Genomic DNA, 15,650 nt, shown 5'->3' on the forward strand with positions numbered 1-15,650 from the left:
ACCTCCAGTGGGGTAATTATTATGAGCGTGACTCATTGAGCAAAGCAATTGCGACAGTGGTTTATCTGGACTCCCATCGTGGGACGTGATGCAGACCAGTAATAAGGGATTGTTTTTTCCCTCCTCGTATACCTCTGCTTGTTAGGAGGGAATGACAGCTGTGTTTTCAGACTAGGATGGCGCTTTTAAAAGCACAGGACGGGTCACATTGGACATTTTCATTAACTCCTGACGGGAAAACTCTGCAGTTCCGCGATTACACCTTAATTTACAACCCTCTCGAGCGATGCCAAAGACAGAGAAAGAACCGTTTTATAGTATAACCGTGCCACACTGAGAGCTTGTACATCTGCTATTTTTGAACATTTTTGAAAAAATCTTGAAAGTGTTGAATCATTTTGAAATTTTAACACAAATCTTCTCTTCTGGGGGTCCCTGGCACAAAATGTTTTCAAATGCATGGTCCGCGGCCCGATACACATCATTTTGGGGGTCCATGGCACAAAAAAGTTTAAGAACTACTGATTTCGAAGGCATTTGTTGAATCAGCCTCAGGTCTTATGGTTAAACAACCATAGTCACTTCAACAAATCATCTTTTCCACCCAATTTGTCCTGAGCTTTATACTGTACAGTGTACTGTACAGTATGATATGTCACTGTTACTGTACACAGTCACCATTCAAGTTGGCCTTGGCTGGGCCCTTTTGTATGACAAATAATATGACGAACATAACAGGATCCGAAATAATTTCTTTCAATTATAAGGCCATGCTTCTGCTTACAGCAACCCAACCTACTGCTGAGCTGCTTTCTACAGGCTTACCCGGCGAAAATCCAAGTTAATCAATAGCTTTGTTTTAATACTTAAGCTTCTTCGTAATGTAATTTGCTGTATACGCTATACAGTGAGTCATATTTACAATTGTAAACACAGCTGATCAATAATGAGATGCAGATGAGATGAGATATACTTGATTAATCCCCGAAGGGGAATTGAGGCGTTACAGCAGCATAATGTGATAACATGAATATCTACCAGACAAACAAAAACACATCAGACACACATGGACAAGGCCGACACAGAACCACATGCATTTTAGTACCAGGAAGAAAGTTCTCATGCATTATGCAGTCTGATAGCAGTTGGCACAAAGGAAAGTCTGTGCCACTCTGTTTTTCATCTGTGGAAGGGTGAACCTTTGGTTGAAGGTGCTCACCTTCTTCTGCAACCCATCCATAGAGTGGATGGGAGGCGAGTGGAGTTAGTACCGCCAGTTTGAGCAAGACCCGGTAAGAACACGCTGTGATTGGCCACTAGTCGCTGTGATTGACTGTTCTGCCTTGTTGAAATTCATAGCATTTTTGCAACTATGCTTAAACCAAACCTTATTCGTAACCTTAACCTCAGTAAAATTATGCCTAAACCTAACCTTATTCCTAACCTTAACCCCCGTAAAAGTAGCGTTTTATCAGAGAAAATACATTGTCCTCAAAAAGTAGCAAAATCAATTGTCCGTAGAGAGATTCGAACTCGAAGACTAAGGCCTGGGAGTCTGTTGATTAACGTGGGACGCCATTGAGGCAGAAGCTGTAAAATGGTTGTGGGAGTTACTAGAACTAGTCCATACCCGGTGAAGTGTGCAGGCGAAAGTAGTTGCAAACGTGGGGTTATTGCATGTCCCGTCGCACCCTCCCCACCCCTCCCGTCGCGGATTTGCGCTTTGCGACGTGTTGTGAACTTGTAGATCTGCTATTTTCAGAAGATTTTTTTATACATCCGAAAACTTGTGAAATGGGACAATGTGCAAAATGAGTACTTTTACTTTCACTACTTTAAGTATATTTTGATGCCATTATCTTTGTACTTTTACTCAGGTAAAGTTTGATTACCGGAACCTTTACTTGTAACAGAGTGTTTCTACATTGATACATTAACTTAAGTAAAAAAATGTAGTACTTTTTCCACCACTAGTCAACAGTGTGCAGGTACACACAACACACACACACACACACACACACACACACACACACACACACACACACACACACACACACACACACACACACACACACACACACACACACACACACACACACACACCTCATAGGAAGTAAACAGCTGTAAAAGTAGGGGTCTGGTGGTGAAAAAAAACATCAAGTCAAGCTAGAATCAGCCCCAGAGAGAAAAGTGCCGTAATGGGGGAAAGGGGGGGGGGGACATACGTCTGCCAGGGACCACTGAGATAGCGCTAGTAATGAGAGTGCTGGCTGCTTGTCTCTCTCTCCTCCTCAGCCACGCAGGAAACAAAAATAGCGGTTTGTCTGACAAATGAGCCGGCTTGACCTAGCCTTTCGACCTCTGACAATCAAGTCTCCATTCGTATATACTTCGGTACTTCACAAGTCAGGGGGACGTCGCAGTCAAAAGATAACTGTTGATTTCTACACAGTGGCACTGTGATAAAGCCAAATCCCCCCAGAGAAGACAGGTGGTGGACAGGAGAGACAGACAGGTGGTGGACAGGTTCTTTAAAGCATGCAGGTCTGTGGCCTTAAGACACCTCTGTGCACACGAACACATAACCACCTGCTCCTCCCAGGGAAATTGCATGGTCCCAAGATGATGGCTTGCCATGTCAATTGACATGCCACAGTGCAATTCACATCTCATCATTTGGGCGGCAGTGGCTCAGGAGTAGTGTTCTCAACGGGCCTGAAAATTAAGGCCCGGCCCTAACTGGGCCCTAACTGGGCCAGCCTCGAACAGGGCCCGGCCCGAACAAGTACCATAATGTTACAGTAGGCCCAAAAACCTGAAAACCCCAAAATTGTCATTATGTGCTTAATGCCCTCAAAGTCACGCATCCAACAAGCTTTGAACTGAGCAGATTGGACCTTCCGTTCCAGAGATAATAACATCTTGAAAACGATTTTCTAGACTGGACCTTCCGTTCCAGAGAAACTTAACATCTTGAACGATTTTCCAGATATCTGAGTAAAGTTCACTTTGAGCTGAATCCAATGCATCCACTGCCATTTACCTCAGCCTTACTGTTCGGCCGCTAGGGGCAGTTGAAATTATTTTTTGTGGGGAAATAGATTTATAATTCTTTTTACGGAACCCGAGGCTCGGCTAATTAGCATTAGCTTTATTATGCTAATTATGCATTAGCCAAATGCATATTATTTTGGGGGTCCTTGACACAAAAAAAGTTTGAGAACTACTGATTTAGAAGGCATTTGTAGAATCAACCTCGGGTCTTAATGGGTTAAAGAAGGACCCCCCCCCCCCCCCACACACACACACCCTGTCATCAGTTCAATTATTATTATCGTGAACAACTGTTCAGAGTGGGGGCCTCCTCGCTCTCTCTCGGACCCCCGGGCGCGATGTCTAAGTGGGGAAGACCGGTGAGCAAGCACGGGTACAAAGGAGAGAGGAGGAAGGATATAATTATAGCTCTATAGGATCCTGGCATCTCCTTTTGCCCTCTCTCTCCATCATAAGTGAAGCTCCCGCACTCTCATCCTTGGTCATGTGTCTGCCAGAGGAAAGGAGCGCAAACAATTAGCCGAGACAGGGCCGCTTTGGATTATGTGCTCAGCCACGGCAATCAGACAAGCTGCAGTTAAAAAGAATGAGCTTTAAAAATGCCAGTTGCCCAGTTAGAGGGGAAGGGAGGGTCAGTGGTCCTGACAGTCCTAACAAGATGACAGAATTTATAAAGCACCGCTGTTAAAAGAATATAGTTACCTGCGGTGTAGCCCTTATAATAAGGCCACATGGGGCTTCTTCCATATTCCCTCTGTATTTGTTTTCCTCTCTGCTTCATATTCTTTTGTTGTGCCTCTTGTTCCTTCTGCCTAATGGCCGGCGCTGGAGGAAAAATTCTCAGATCGTCTTTGATCTCGCCCCGGTTTTCGATAATTTTCTGACAGAAATATCATTTCTATCTCTTTCATTCTACTGTTTTTTCTTTTTTTTTGTGTCTTTCTTTCCTTTCATCCCCATCGCCCCTGTCTTTAAACAGGGTTCAGTGTTTTCTCGCGGCAGCATACTGTGCAAAAGAAGGAAAGTGAGAGCGCCCGGGTTTCTGTCAGGGACTCGGGGCTTTTGCCAGACAACTTGCCCCAACATTTCAAGTGAGAATTGGACTCTTGGCTTCTTTGCGTGTTGCAGATGATATATAATTCATGGCGGGGTGTGAGGGAGGTGTCAATGTGTCAGGAGGTAGAGAAAAAAAAACATTAAAAAGTGCACTGTTTACTGGCCGAGACTCGGCTGGCTTTTTTTTTTCTCCCACTGTGCTCTCTGACGCTGTACTGTACTAAAGAGTGTGGAAGAAGACGTGTGTGTGTGTGTGTGTGTGTGTGTGTGTGTGTGTGTGTGTGTGTGTGTGTGTGTGTGTGTGTGTGTGTGTGTGTGTGTGTGTGTGTGTGTGTGTGTGTGTGTGTGTGTGTTTGTGTGTAGAGGGGGGTCATCTTGATGTTCATCTTTGCCCGCCGTGAAGTCTGAATGACCATGCTAATCAAAGGCATGTCTTCCGTGATGTTTAATTCATTTTTCATGAGACAACCCCACTTAAATTATTGAAGTGCATTGATTCAGTATGTACTGTATACAGGCTTGTCTATATGCCTCGTTTCACAAAGCATTATCAATAGACATCCGAGACACTCTCTTGAACTGCTGACCAACTCTCCTGTTGTTCTACTTCACTCTTTCTGTCATACAGTGGATTATCATGACCTACAACTGTTTAACCCATTAAGGCCTGAGGCAGATTCTACAAAATTTCTTCTAAATCACTTAGTTCGCAAACTTCTTTCTGCCCCCCCCAAAAATTATATGTATTTGGTCGCAGACCCCCATCTGAAAATGTTTTGTGCCAGAAGAGAAGGTTTGTTAAAAAATAGAAATAAAATCTAAAATGTTCAAACACTTTTGAGATTCTAAAAAAAAATGTTTAAAAAAATAGCAGATTGACAAGCTCACGACACGAACTGACGCGCTGTGAGATTGTAAATTTGCTATTTTTTCTCTAAAGCACTGTTCTAGATCCTAAGAGTTTGCTTTCTCTGCTTTCTGGGTTAAGGGTTTTATAAGGGATAATCCAATTTGTATTTTCCATCATGATAATAATAACTCTGTAGTGATTTTTTTTGTTGTTGTTGTTATTTAGTCTGTTCTTTAACTAGAGTGGCCAAGCTAGGCTTATCATCATGGATAAAGCCAAAAAAATCACACTTCACGTCATATGACCGTGCTGTTGCTTGTGGAAAATAACAGATATTCAACTGGAAAACGTGACAAATCTTTGCCTTAAAGGAGTAGTTCACCCCCCAAAAAAAACGTATTTTCTATCAATTAAGCCTTGACTTCATGGAGATTTTTTGTCGCATTTCTTTTTATCGCATTCCTGAGCTCATTCCTGAGCAAATAATTTGATGACCAGCGGACTCAAAGAGTCTCCATTGAGTCTCCTACCGAAGTCTCCACCTGTCATCAAATTAGTGGCTTAGGTGTGACAAAAACAAAAAAATATCCATGAATTCAAGGCTTCATGGGGTTTGTTCCAATTCCAAGTGCTTCCCCACTCTGTCAATGGGATATTCCTCAGCACACCAGGCCTTATAGTTATCCCTATCCCTTCCAGTCTGTGTTGTTATCATCTATATCAGCGGTTCCCAGGGGGGGGTCCCCACATTATTTTGGGGGGTCCCCAGATGATTAGCTTAATGTGCAACATTGTTTTCTCACTCAACAGTAAACAAACCAACAAATAGTATAAGTGTATACAGGGTATCTGCACATTTCTAAAGTTACAATTTAATGCCCATTGGCCAAATTGTCAAATATGATGTAAGAAAGACGCAAACATTGTGAAAATAGCCAATCTACAAGCTCACAACGCCTCGCATTGCGAGGCGTTGTGAGCTTATAGATCGGCTATTTTCACAATATTTATCTGTGGAACCGAGTCAAACTAAATGCAATGCCTACAATTCCAAGTGCTTGTCAGGGTGGGGGGCAGTTCAAATATGATTATTTTAGATATAGATTGTGGGAGAAGTGTATATTAATCTCTGGTATATGGCATAGTTTGTGATATTATATTATAGTATAGGATATAGGCTGTAGATATTATAGTTAGTTTGTGTAGCCTACTACAACCATACTCTTGTGTCTCAGGGCTCCCTTGTGAAACAGATTTTAAATCTCAGTGGGATTTTACTCCTGGTTACATAATGGTCAAAAAACAAACAAAAAAGTTAGGTGTTTCTCAGTGTTTCTAAAATGGGGGCATATTGTTGCTGTCGGGCAGAAACCTCTGATCTCCATATTCTAACTTTTGTGTTTTTTTTGGGTAAATTAACGCCCTACTTGATCATACTACAGTGTCACACAAAGTATCAAAAGTAGCAGATCTGCAAAACATGTCGCTTTGCACCGCGTTTTGAGCTTCTTGGTCTGCTAACTATAACTATAATTGTGTTATATATAGCACTTGTACAGAGTTGGTTTAACAATGGTATTCTGAACCACTGAAAAGACATTTCTGACTGAATAGAGGCCAAGCAAAACAAGGAACATTAGATTCTGCATACATTCTGTAAAATTCTACAGTATATGCCTTGAAGTTCTGCTTTTTATATTTCTCATACTGTAGCTATTTTATTTTTACTGATAAATGCTAATCTATGCTGTACAGTACTGTAGGTGCAGCGCTGTTTTTGGAGACTAAGTCTGTCTGTTTTCAGAAGTACTGAGTAAAAAATCCATACAGCGTTTATCTGAAAAAGAGCCCATTGAATACACAGACCAAGCTCAAGGAAAAATCCAACAACAATATTTCTGTCCTTTGTGTCAATCATAGACATTTGGTTAGACCTTTCTGCTCCTGTATTGAAGGAGTTGTTAAGGTCAGTTTGAAGAAAATATTTAAAGGGGCTACACCATGAATTTCATTTTTTTTTAGGTTTTTAGTATTTTTTGGGCTCCCCAGTGTCTCTTGTACCCAAAAAAATATTTTTTTTAAACATTCAGTCATTCATGCTCATTTCATGGATTTCCTGAATGGGCGTGTCTGAACAGGCCATTTCAGAATGGCTGTGCAAGTGATGTCACTTGCACAGATTTTGCATTGACGATGGCCAGACAGAATTGCTCAGTAGCTCCCCCCTGCCCAATAGGACGTTTTGGTATTGCAGCTGAAAAAGCTTGGAATGACAGACAGTCAGATTGTGAGAAAAAATATCTGGATGTTTTTTAGGCTTACAACCTGTTTAAAACGTATTAGGGGGCAATATTTATATATAATATATTTTTTTTTAATTCATGGTGTAGCCCCTTTAATTCAGTGGTGTAAAGTAACTATAAGTACATTTACTCAATGCGTCGTGATGCGACACATTGTGAGTTTGCTAATTTCAAAAGATTCTAATACATTTTAAAAATTTGAAAAATTGACTTGAAATGAGACATTCTGCATAATCAGTACTTTTACTTTTGGTACTTTAATATATATATAATATATTTTGAAGCCAATACTTTTGTATTCTTACTCAAGTAAACAAAAACAAAAAAACAAGTTAAAGGTCGGGTAAGTGATATTTTATGGTTAAAACAAAAAGTATTTTGTTAAAAGGTTAAAGCACTATATTCTGATAGTAATCATTGCTAGAGTGTTTGTTCAGTAACAGGAGTCTCCATGTCTCTCCAGCTCTTTAATAAACAGAAAATAAATTTTCTGGTAGGTGACAAAATCTCAGCCAATCAGGAGAAAGTACCCATTTATCAGCTTCATTTTTATAGTGTTCCAGTTCCAATTTTGTCTGCTCATTTCTTAGTGTCATCACTTCCAATTTCACTTGTTTAATCTGTATCCTGACTAATTTCTCTACCCTGATATGATAAAATTGGAAATTAAACTGAAACTGAAACTAAAATGCATTTTCTGTTTAATAAAGAGCTGGAGAGACATGGAGACTTCTGTTACTGAACAAACACTCTATAGCAATGAGTTATTGAGCTATTTAACACTTATTTTAACCAAAGAAAATCACTCACCCTACCTTTAAGTAAAAAATGCCAGTACTTCTTCCACCACTACAGACCAAGCTGAAGGAAAAATCCAACAACGATTTTTCTGTCCTTTGTGTAAATGAATCATAGACATTTTGGTGAGATTTTTCTGCTCTTGTATTGAAGGAATTGTTAAGGTCAGTTTGAAGAAAATATTTAATTTACTGTTACGCTTTACTACATACTGTACATGCTCTTAGAAATGTGTTGCGTTACTCCCTGCCTGCTAAAAGCTTAAAAGAGTTGAAGTGCTGAACATTCTTACAAAAATGTCTCTCAGAAAGAAAAAAATGGTATCACTGAATTGTATCATTAAATGATTTCACTGCATATATACTGTATAATGTTACTGTAAAGTTGAATTACATACTGTAACTGCACACCAGGATAGTGTTTGATATGCTCTTTTAATTTTAGATGGTATGTGGTTCCACATAGCTGGTTAATAGTGCTAAAGGCTCGTTGTCCATCTCTTAAGTGGCTGATAACAGTTTCAAAAGTGTGTAAATTCTTTTTTACAAGCATCTAAATCCAGAAATGGAGTTCTTCTGATGGCATGCCATTACTGAATCCAATTAGTTAATGGGGGCTAATTTCTCGAGACTCTCAGAGAAGATGGATTGCTGTTCTTACGAGATTTAAAGCCATTAAGCCAAAATATTCTGACATTCTTCGTCCAAGTGACACAATGGAGAGCTTTTGCTCCACGGAGAGCAATTATATCACTCAAACTTGATAGCTTTGTCCTCCAGGCTGCTAACTATCCTCTCTCCTTGCCACTGAAGCTAGAATCATACAGGACCTTATTGTGGCACCGAGCAATTTGCATCAATGTCCCACTCCGTCCTCACCCTGTGCTACTCGCACTGTGTCCATCCTGGGGTGTTCAATTACCACTTCACTGTTGGACATGTTGTTGTCGTGTCCATCGTTTGTGAGAGTTGGTTTGAGAGAACATAGGTGTGAGAGTCCTAACATAGGGTGACCTGACGGCCAGGATTGTCCCGATTTCAAGCTGCGTGTCCCGAGTCCTGACAAATATCTCTAAAACACGATTTTAAAAACAGAATTAAAATAATAATAGTTGTTTACAGTGGTTGCATAGACGTGTATAATGTTCTTTTCGCAAACAAGCTCAATCAGAAAACATGAACAAATGCATTGTGTGTGTGAATTCAACACTGAGGTTGATGTTTGTCAGTCAGTCGTTGCCTGTATGCTGCAACACCTATAAATGGTAAATGGTGCATGCATTTATATAGCGCTTTTTATCCAAAGCGCTTTACATAGATTGTGCATTACATTCACCCATTCACACACACATTCATACACCAATGGCGGAAACCATGCAAGGCAACCAACCTGCTCATCGGGAGCAATTAGGGGTTCAGCGTCTTGCTCAAGGACACTTCGACACTAACTCTGGGGGAGCCCGGGATCGAACTGGGAACCTCGCGGTTCCCATCTTACCGCTCTACCAGCCACTCTACCTCTGACATGTACACGTGCGTGCGTGGGTCCTGGTTTGTTTGAGGGGCTGAATATAATGGTCACCCTATCCTAACAGCTTGTCTTCTCTGATGTCCGTCCACAGCTACCTCATCGCTGAACTCCCAGCTCCAACACCTGCAACAGCTGCAGCAGTTACAGCAGCACCACCACCACCAGCAACAGCAACAACAACAACAACAGCAACAACAACAACAACAACAACAACAACAGCAACAGCAGCACCATCACCACCACCAACAGACCCTCCATGCCCAGACCCAGCTGCCGTCCCAGCATCACATGACGACCCCGCCCAGGCAACAGCAGTCGTCCGTCCCCTCTCCCGGTGGCTCCACCTGCTCCTCCAACTCCGGACAACCGCCGCATTCTCCGCCTCACAGGCTCAGCCAATCGCCAGCCCGCAGCCTGCCCTCACCCGTCACCCCGCCCATGCCTCTGCAGGTGAGTCCGAGAGCCTCCACTCTGCATGCATGCATGCACTGTTGTTGGGAGAGTTCGTTATTTTTTTATTTTATTTTTTACTTTTTTTTATTTTTTAACCATTTTTTTCACCCAGTGTCAATTGCCTAAGCTGTAATTCTGGGCACTACTCTCCCTCTGCCAGCCTTGGAGAGCCCCAAACTGAGCTCATGCTTCCTTCAATGCATTAGGAGTGAGCAAGCCGCTTCTTATCACCTGACAGGGGGAGTTTCCCCGGTTGGACGTAGCGCGTGGAAGGAACACGTTATTCCAACCAGTTCCTTTCCCCTTCATCAGGCGCCCTGGCTGACCAAGGGGAGGCAAGAGAGTTCAATAGTTGTGTGCGTGCGTGCGTATGTGCATGCTCCATGCGTGCGTGTACCGTGTATACTCAGTTAATTTTGCAGTGCATAGATCCATGCTTATCCCCCTTTTCATGCAGTGTGAATCTGCTACATGACTGGAGTGATATAAAACACTTTTCCCCTTGATCCTTCCCTTGTACAATGAATTAAAAGCCACTGAGTATCAGTGCGACAATAAAACAAAAAGAAAAGCTGTGATGTTAAGAAGTCAAGCAGCAGCGTGTGTATTTGAATAGTGTGATTATGTCGCTGAGCAGGGTCAACCTTGAGATAAAACCTCAAGCAGCAGCAAGACCCGCTATTTGATCGTCTGTCAGCACTTGATCTTGATCAAGTGGGAGCGTTTTAAATCATTTTCGGGAGCTCTTCTTGTCCGCGCTGAGCTATTAGAATATGCATTTCGCTTTTCTGGGTAGATGTGCTTATGCACATGAAACCTCGCCGCCCCTCGCCCGTGATCCTGTGAGGTTATCTCTCTCCACGTACTTATCATCTGCAATCGGCCCCGTTTTTTGTGTGTGTGTCTGGGGGGGGGGCTCTTCCCCCTCAAATTCTTTTTTTTTTTGGTCAGTGTGTCTGTCCATCTATCTCCCCCCAGTGTTCTGTCCGTTCGGCTGTCACCGTGTGACGATAATAACCTATTTTATATCCCTGTGGTTTCATTTCTGGTGGAGACTGGCCAGGGTCGCCTCTCTGTCCCCGGTCACATTCATCAGCGTCAGACCCTTATTGGGTTGTGGTGCAACCTTCTTTATGGCCAGGATGAGTTGGGCTATTTGTTTCCTCCACCCACAATGGCCCAGCAGTGGTTGAAAGTAACGAAGTACATTTACTCAAGTACTGTACTTATTGTACCATTTTGATGTATTCTTTTTTTTTACTTTACTGGAGTATTTCCAGTGGTGGTAATACCTTTACCACTACATCTCAGAGGCAAAGATTGTACTTTTACTCCTCTATAATTATTTGAAAACTTTAGTTATTAGTTACTTTGTATATTTGAATTATTATTACGAAACCACTAAAGGCCTATTTGGCAATTTGAAAACAGCAGATCTACAAGCTCACAAGCATGAGCTTGTAGATCTGCTATTTTCAAAGGATTTTATACATTTGGAAACTTGCGAAATGGGACCTTCTGTATAATGAGTACTTTAACTTTTGGTACTCTAAGTATATTTTGATGCCAATACTTTTGTACTTTTACTCAAGTACATTTTTAATACCGGACTTGTACTTGTAACAGACTATTTCTACAATAGGGTATTGATACTTTTACTTAAGTAAACATGTGAGTACTTCTTCCATCACTGCGGCCCAGTCAGTGAGGCTCAGCAGGAAAAAAAACAGCCTCAGGATTGTAATGGCCTCCTAAGGCTATAGGCGATATCACTGCCACCACGCTGGCGCCACCTCCACGCCAAATGACACTGTCCAATGTCCACTGCTCTCCAGACTCCAGCCATAGGGACGAGAGCCGCACTGACCAACGCTTATACGGATTCACACACTCAGCCTCTCGCATCGTGGGGCCACAGCACAAAGTCCCTGATATTTTCCAGATGACAGATAACGGTTTTGATCAGATACACACTGCGGTCAAGACGACCCGTCTTGCGTCTTGTTCAATTTGTGATATTTCCGGGAAACCATTGCTTCGATAAATTTCCAAGAATCTATGAATAACGTCCTCCGGGGCAAAACAACGGACACAGTAAGACAGACAGAAGGGGCGGGGGAACATCTCAGACGTGGCCTCTATGCTACCACTGACAGTGGTGTAATGTAACAAACAATGTAACAAGTACATTTATTCAAGTACGATACTTGAGTAAAGGTAGTGAGCTTGTACATCTGCTATTTTCAAACATTTTAGTACTTTAAGTATATTTTTATGCCAGTACTTGTGTACTTTTACTCAAGTAACATATTGAACACAGGCCTTTTACTTGTAACAGAGTATTTTTATACTGTGGTATTGCTACTTTTACTCTAAGTCTTTAAGTCAAATATCTGAGTAACTTCTTCCACCACTGACTACTGACCAAACTGAGACCCATTGCTTTATATAGATTGTCTTTCCTAAAGCAAGCCGAGAGGCTGATTATGATGACTGAGGACAGAGATGATGGGGGGTGGGAGGTGAAGGGGCCAAATCAGGCATCATTAAGATATTGGCTCATCAAATGGGATTAAAGGAAGCGTGTGTGTGTGTGTGTGTGTGTGTGTGTGTGTGTGTGTGTGTGTGTGTGTGTGTGTGTGTGTGCGTGTGTGCTGTGTGCATGTGTGCTGTGTGCGCGTGTGCTGTGCACTGGGGAGCAGGACAGACATAAAAGGTTTAGTTTTGCTGGGTCAGAGGGAGAATGTACCCATGTCACCAAATAAGTGGCCCTCCCAAGGTCAGGCTCTGGCCCTCGGCTCAGCCTCACACCCGAGGCATGCAATAGGATTTGGGGGCCTCACCGTCGCCTCCGCCTGGCGCCTGGCACTTTGGCTCCTGTCTCACTGCACGGGTCAACTGATTGGATTTTCAGTCACCATGAATTCATTGAGCCTTTCACTGGTTATTGTGTGGATTCAGACGTTTTCTGTCCAGGAAGAGTCTGCGTGCCACTTACCTAATCAGAGAGAAGTACCCCTCCCCCTCCAAATATATGTTTACATACAGTACATTAAATTCCATTGTCATGAGTCCACTGTAACTTCATTTCTATCTGCCTTTCAACTATGGCCGCCCCTTGTAGATTAATATCGTTAAGTAGAATAATACTTCTTTGAATCTGTTTGAGGATTCTCTGTCTTCTGATTCTTATATTTAATATTGATGTATATGAATGTATATTCCTTTTGATTAATATGTTCTGTATTTTCGACTACATTGAAAATGAGGGCCTACCCCTCAACTGTACTCCGAGTTGAAATAAAGGTGATGATGATGATGATGTTGATGTAAAAGGGTGGGCATTGTGCAGAATGTTCCACACCATTCCCCCTGAGGTCAGAGTAGCAGTGTAGAAAGCGTAAAAAGAAGAACCTTTCTGCGATGACGAGTACACACATACTCAAACCTAAACGGTCGCCTTCCTTGACCATAGTCTTGCGTAGCCAGACAACTATTCCACAATCTCTGAATGCTATATAGATTCTGGAACTACACCTCCAAATCCAAGACAGGAAGCTGTCATCTGTTTGTCATTTCCGTTCACGAAAATATATCTTAAAATATCTTTACATTAAAATAAATGATTTCCATTTCTGCTAAGCAGCAAGCTATATGCTTAGATGATTTTGATTTATATTCAAGATGAATTTGAAGAAACGTAAGTGGGACGGAGGCGTCACATCGCTTGATCATTTTTAGAGATTCTGTTGCTCCAGTCTGTATGACTGAAGCATTTGAAAATTGTGGGAGGCAACAGTCTGGCTCGCGAGACTCCCGTGACCATGAAATGGCTTCTCTTTGTTTAAGCTGAAAGCAGTGTTAAATATCCCTATAAGCACTATGCTTTACCCAGCAGGAAGTCCCATCATAATAATCCTCATTATATTACAGATACTGTGACACTCCTTTTTCAGTCTCTCATTGGCTCACACAACCAGGAGCCACTTAGCCATTCAACTAATAGTTGACTAAATGGAGAGAGAACGTGTTATTATGCTGCAATTAACCTCCCAAACACAATTGCTTCCCCATGATGATGGGGACAAAGCCAACAACACAGGCTATAGACACTACATCCTTAATCTCCCCCTAGTTTTAATTCTGGGAGACAAACTGCATTAATTGGCTATTAGGGTAGAATTAGTTGTACAATGTGAATTGTTTTGCCTTTGAGTCGCGGGTTCCCAACTCAGATTACTCCAGCTAATTTGACTGAAATAGAATTGGAATTCCCCCCCACCCCACACACACACACACACACACACACACACACACACACACACACACACACACACACACACAGTCACCATGCGCGGTACTACAAGCCTGCGGCCTAGTGGCCTGTCTGAAATACCCAATGCAGTGATGACAAATAGGCAGGGTGGAGATTATGAAATTTGCTTAAGTGTGTTAATGGGCTGATTGTGGGAGCCCGCTGGATTTAGACTGGAAGTTGATTGATTAGAGCTGCGGGTTTTCTCCACGCCCAGAGAGCTCAGGGATTTGATGTGGTGGTGGTGGTGGCGGGGTGTGGGGTGGGTGGGGGGTGAGGGTGTGTGGGGCGGCGCTCCACCGCCAAGTCTGTTACACCGGAATTGATCTTAATTAGATCTGAAAGACCTGCCACAGCAGAATGGTCGCGGCGATTAAAATGAAAAACAGGAGAAATTACTGATCAAATTAATCATAATGTCGGGCTACAGCTGTAGGTCTGGTGTAATTTGCCACTCCAGTGAGTTACATCGGCCCGGGCAGAGAGAGGAGAGGCGGTACATACTGATCCATGGCAGTGTGGGAGGCTTAGGCCAGCCTATCAACTCTCTTATTCCATGCTGGGTGCCCCCCAGAGCAGCCCCCCCCCCCCATTGACCCTGCTGTACCACCCAGCAGAATCCTACCAAGTCTCTCTCTCTCTCTCTCTCTCTCTCTCTCTCTCTCTCTCTCTCTCTCTCTCTCTCTCTCTCTCTCTCTCTCTCTCTCTCTGTGTTTTCCTCACGAAATACAGTGTCTGCAGTTTGAGCAGTGTTGCCATGTCCGCTTATTATATGCGACTTTGTGCTGTTTTTTCTGTGAGGTCGCTTTTGAATATGGGTAGTTGCGGGTTGCGTTTCTTTGGGCTTGTTTCTAAAGTGTAGTACTTGCTTATTTGGGCTTGCTGTCTAATGTTGTTTAAACCAGTGCGGTTCTCAAATAGTTTCATGTCAAGAACCCCCCAAATTCAAATATATTCGTCCGTGGACCCCCACCTGAAACTATCTTGTACAAATATCTCACATCTTTTTCGAGATTGTTTGAAAATAACAGATCTACAAGCACAACGCATCACATTGCGATGCGTTGTGAGCTTATAGATCAGCTATTTTCAAATAGCCGATGTATGCAGGTTTAAAGTGGTTAAACTGATACAGTTGGTTCTTTTGGGCTTGTTTTCATTGACCTGGTTGCTTATTTCTCTCTCTCTTTGAGCATTTGCAGCCTCACTTGGTAATAGCTCATCTCATCCTTAACCGCATGAACCCCTAGCATCCCTATGGGCATAGGGGCAATATTCTCCAAAAATAAGC

General features: G+C 42.5%; 1 protein-coding gene across 1 annotated transcript in view; it reads left to right on the forward strand.

The window, feature by feature from the left end:
• pou6f2 (POU class 6 homeobox 2) overlaps positions 1-15,650 on the forward strand; it is a gene marked incomplete at both ends in the record, with an annotated part of 125,549 nt that overhangs the window by 50,901 nt on the left and 58,998 nt on the right. The window contains one exon of the mRNA XM_084048752.1: positions 9,683-10,041. Within this exon, the coding sequence (XP_083904878.1) occupies positions 9,683-10,041 (359 nt within the window). The remainder of the gene's footprint in view (positions 1-9,682; positions 10,042-15,650) is intronic.

Source organism: Gymnoscopelus microlampas, assembly GCF_963454915.1.
Source record: "Gymnoscopelus microlampas genome assembly, chromosome: 22".
NCBI lineage: Eukaryota > Metazoa > Chordata > Actinopteri > Myctophiformes > Myctophidae > Gymnoscopelus > Gymnoscopelus microlampas.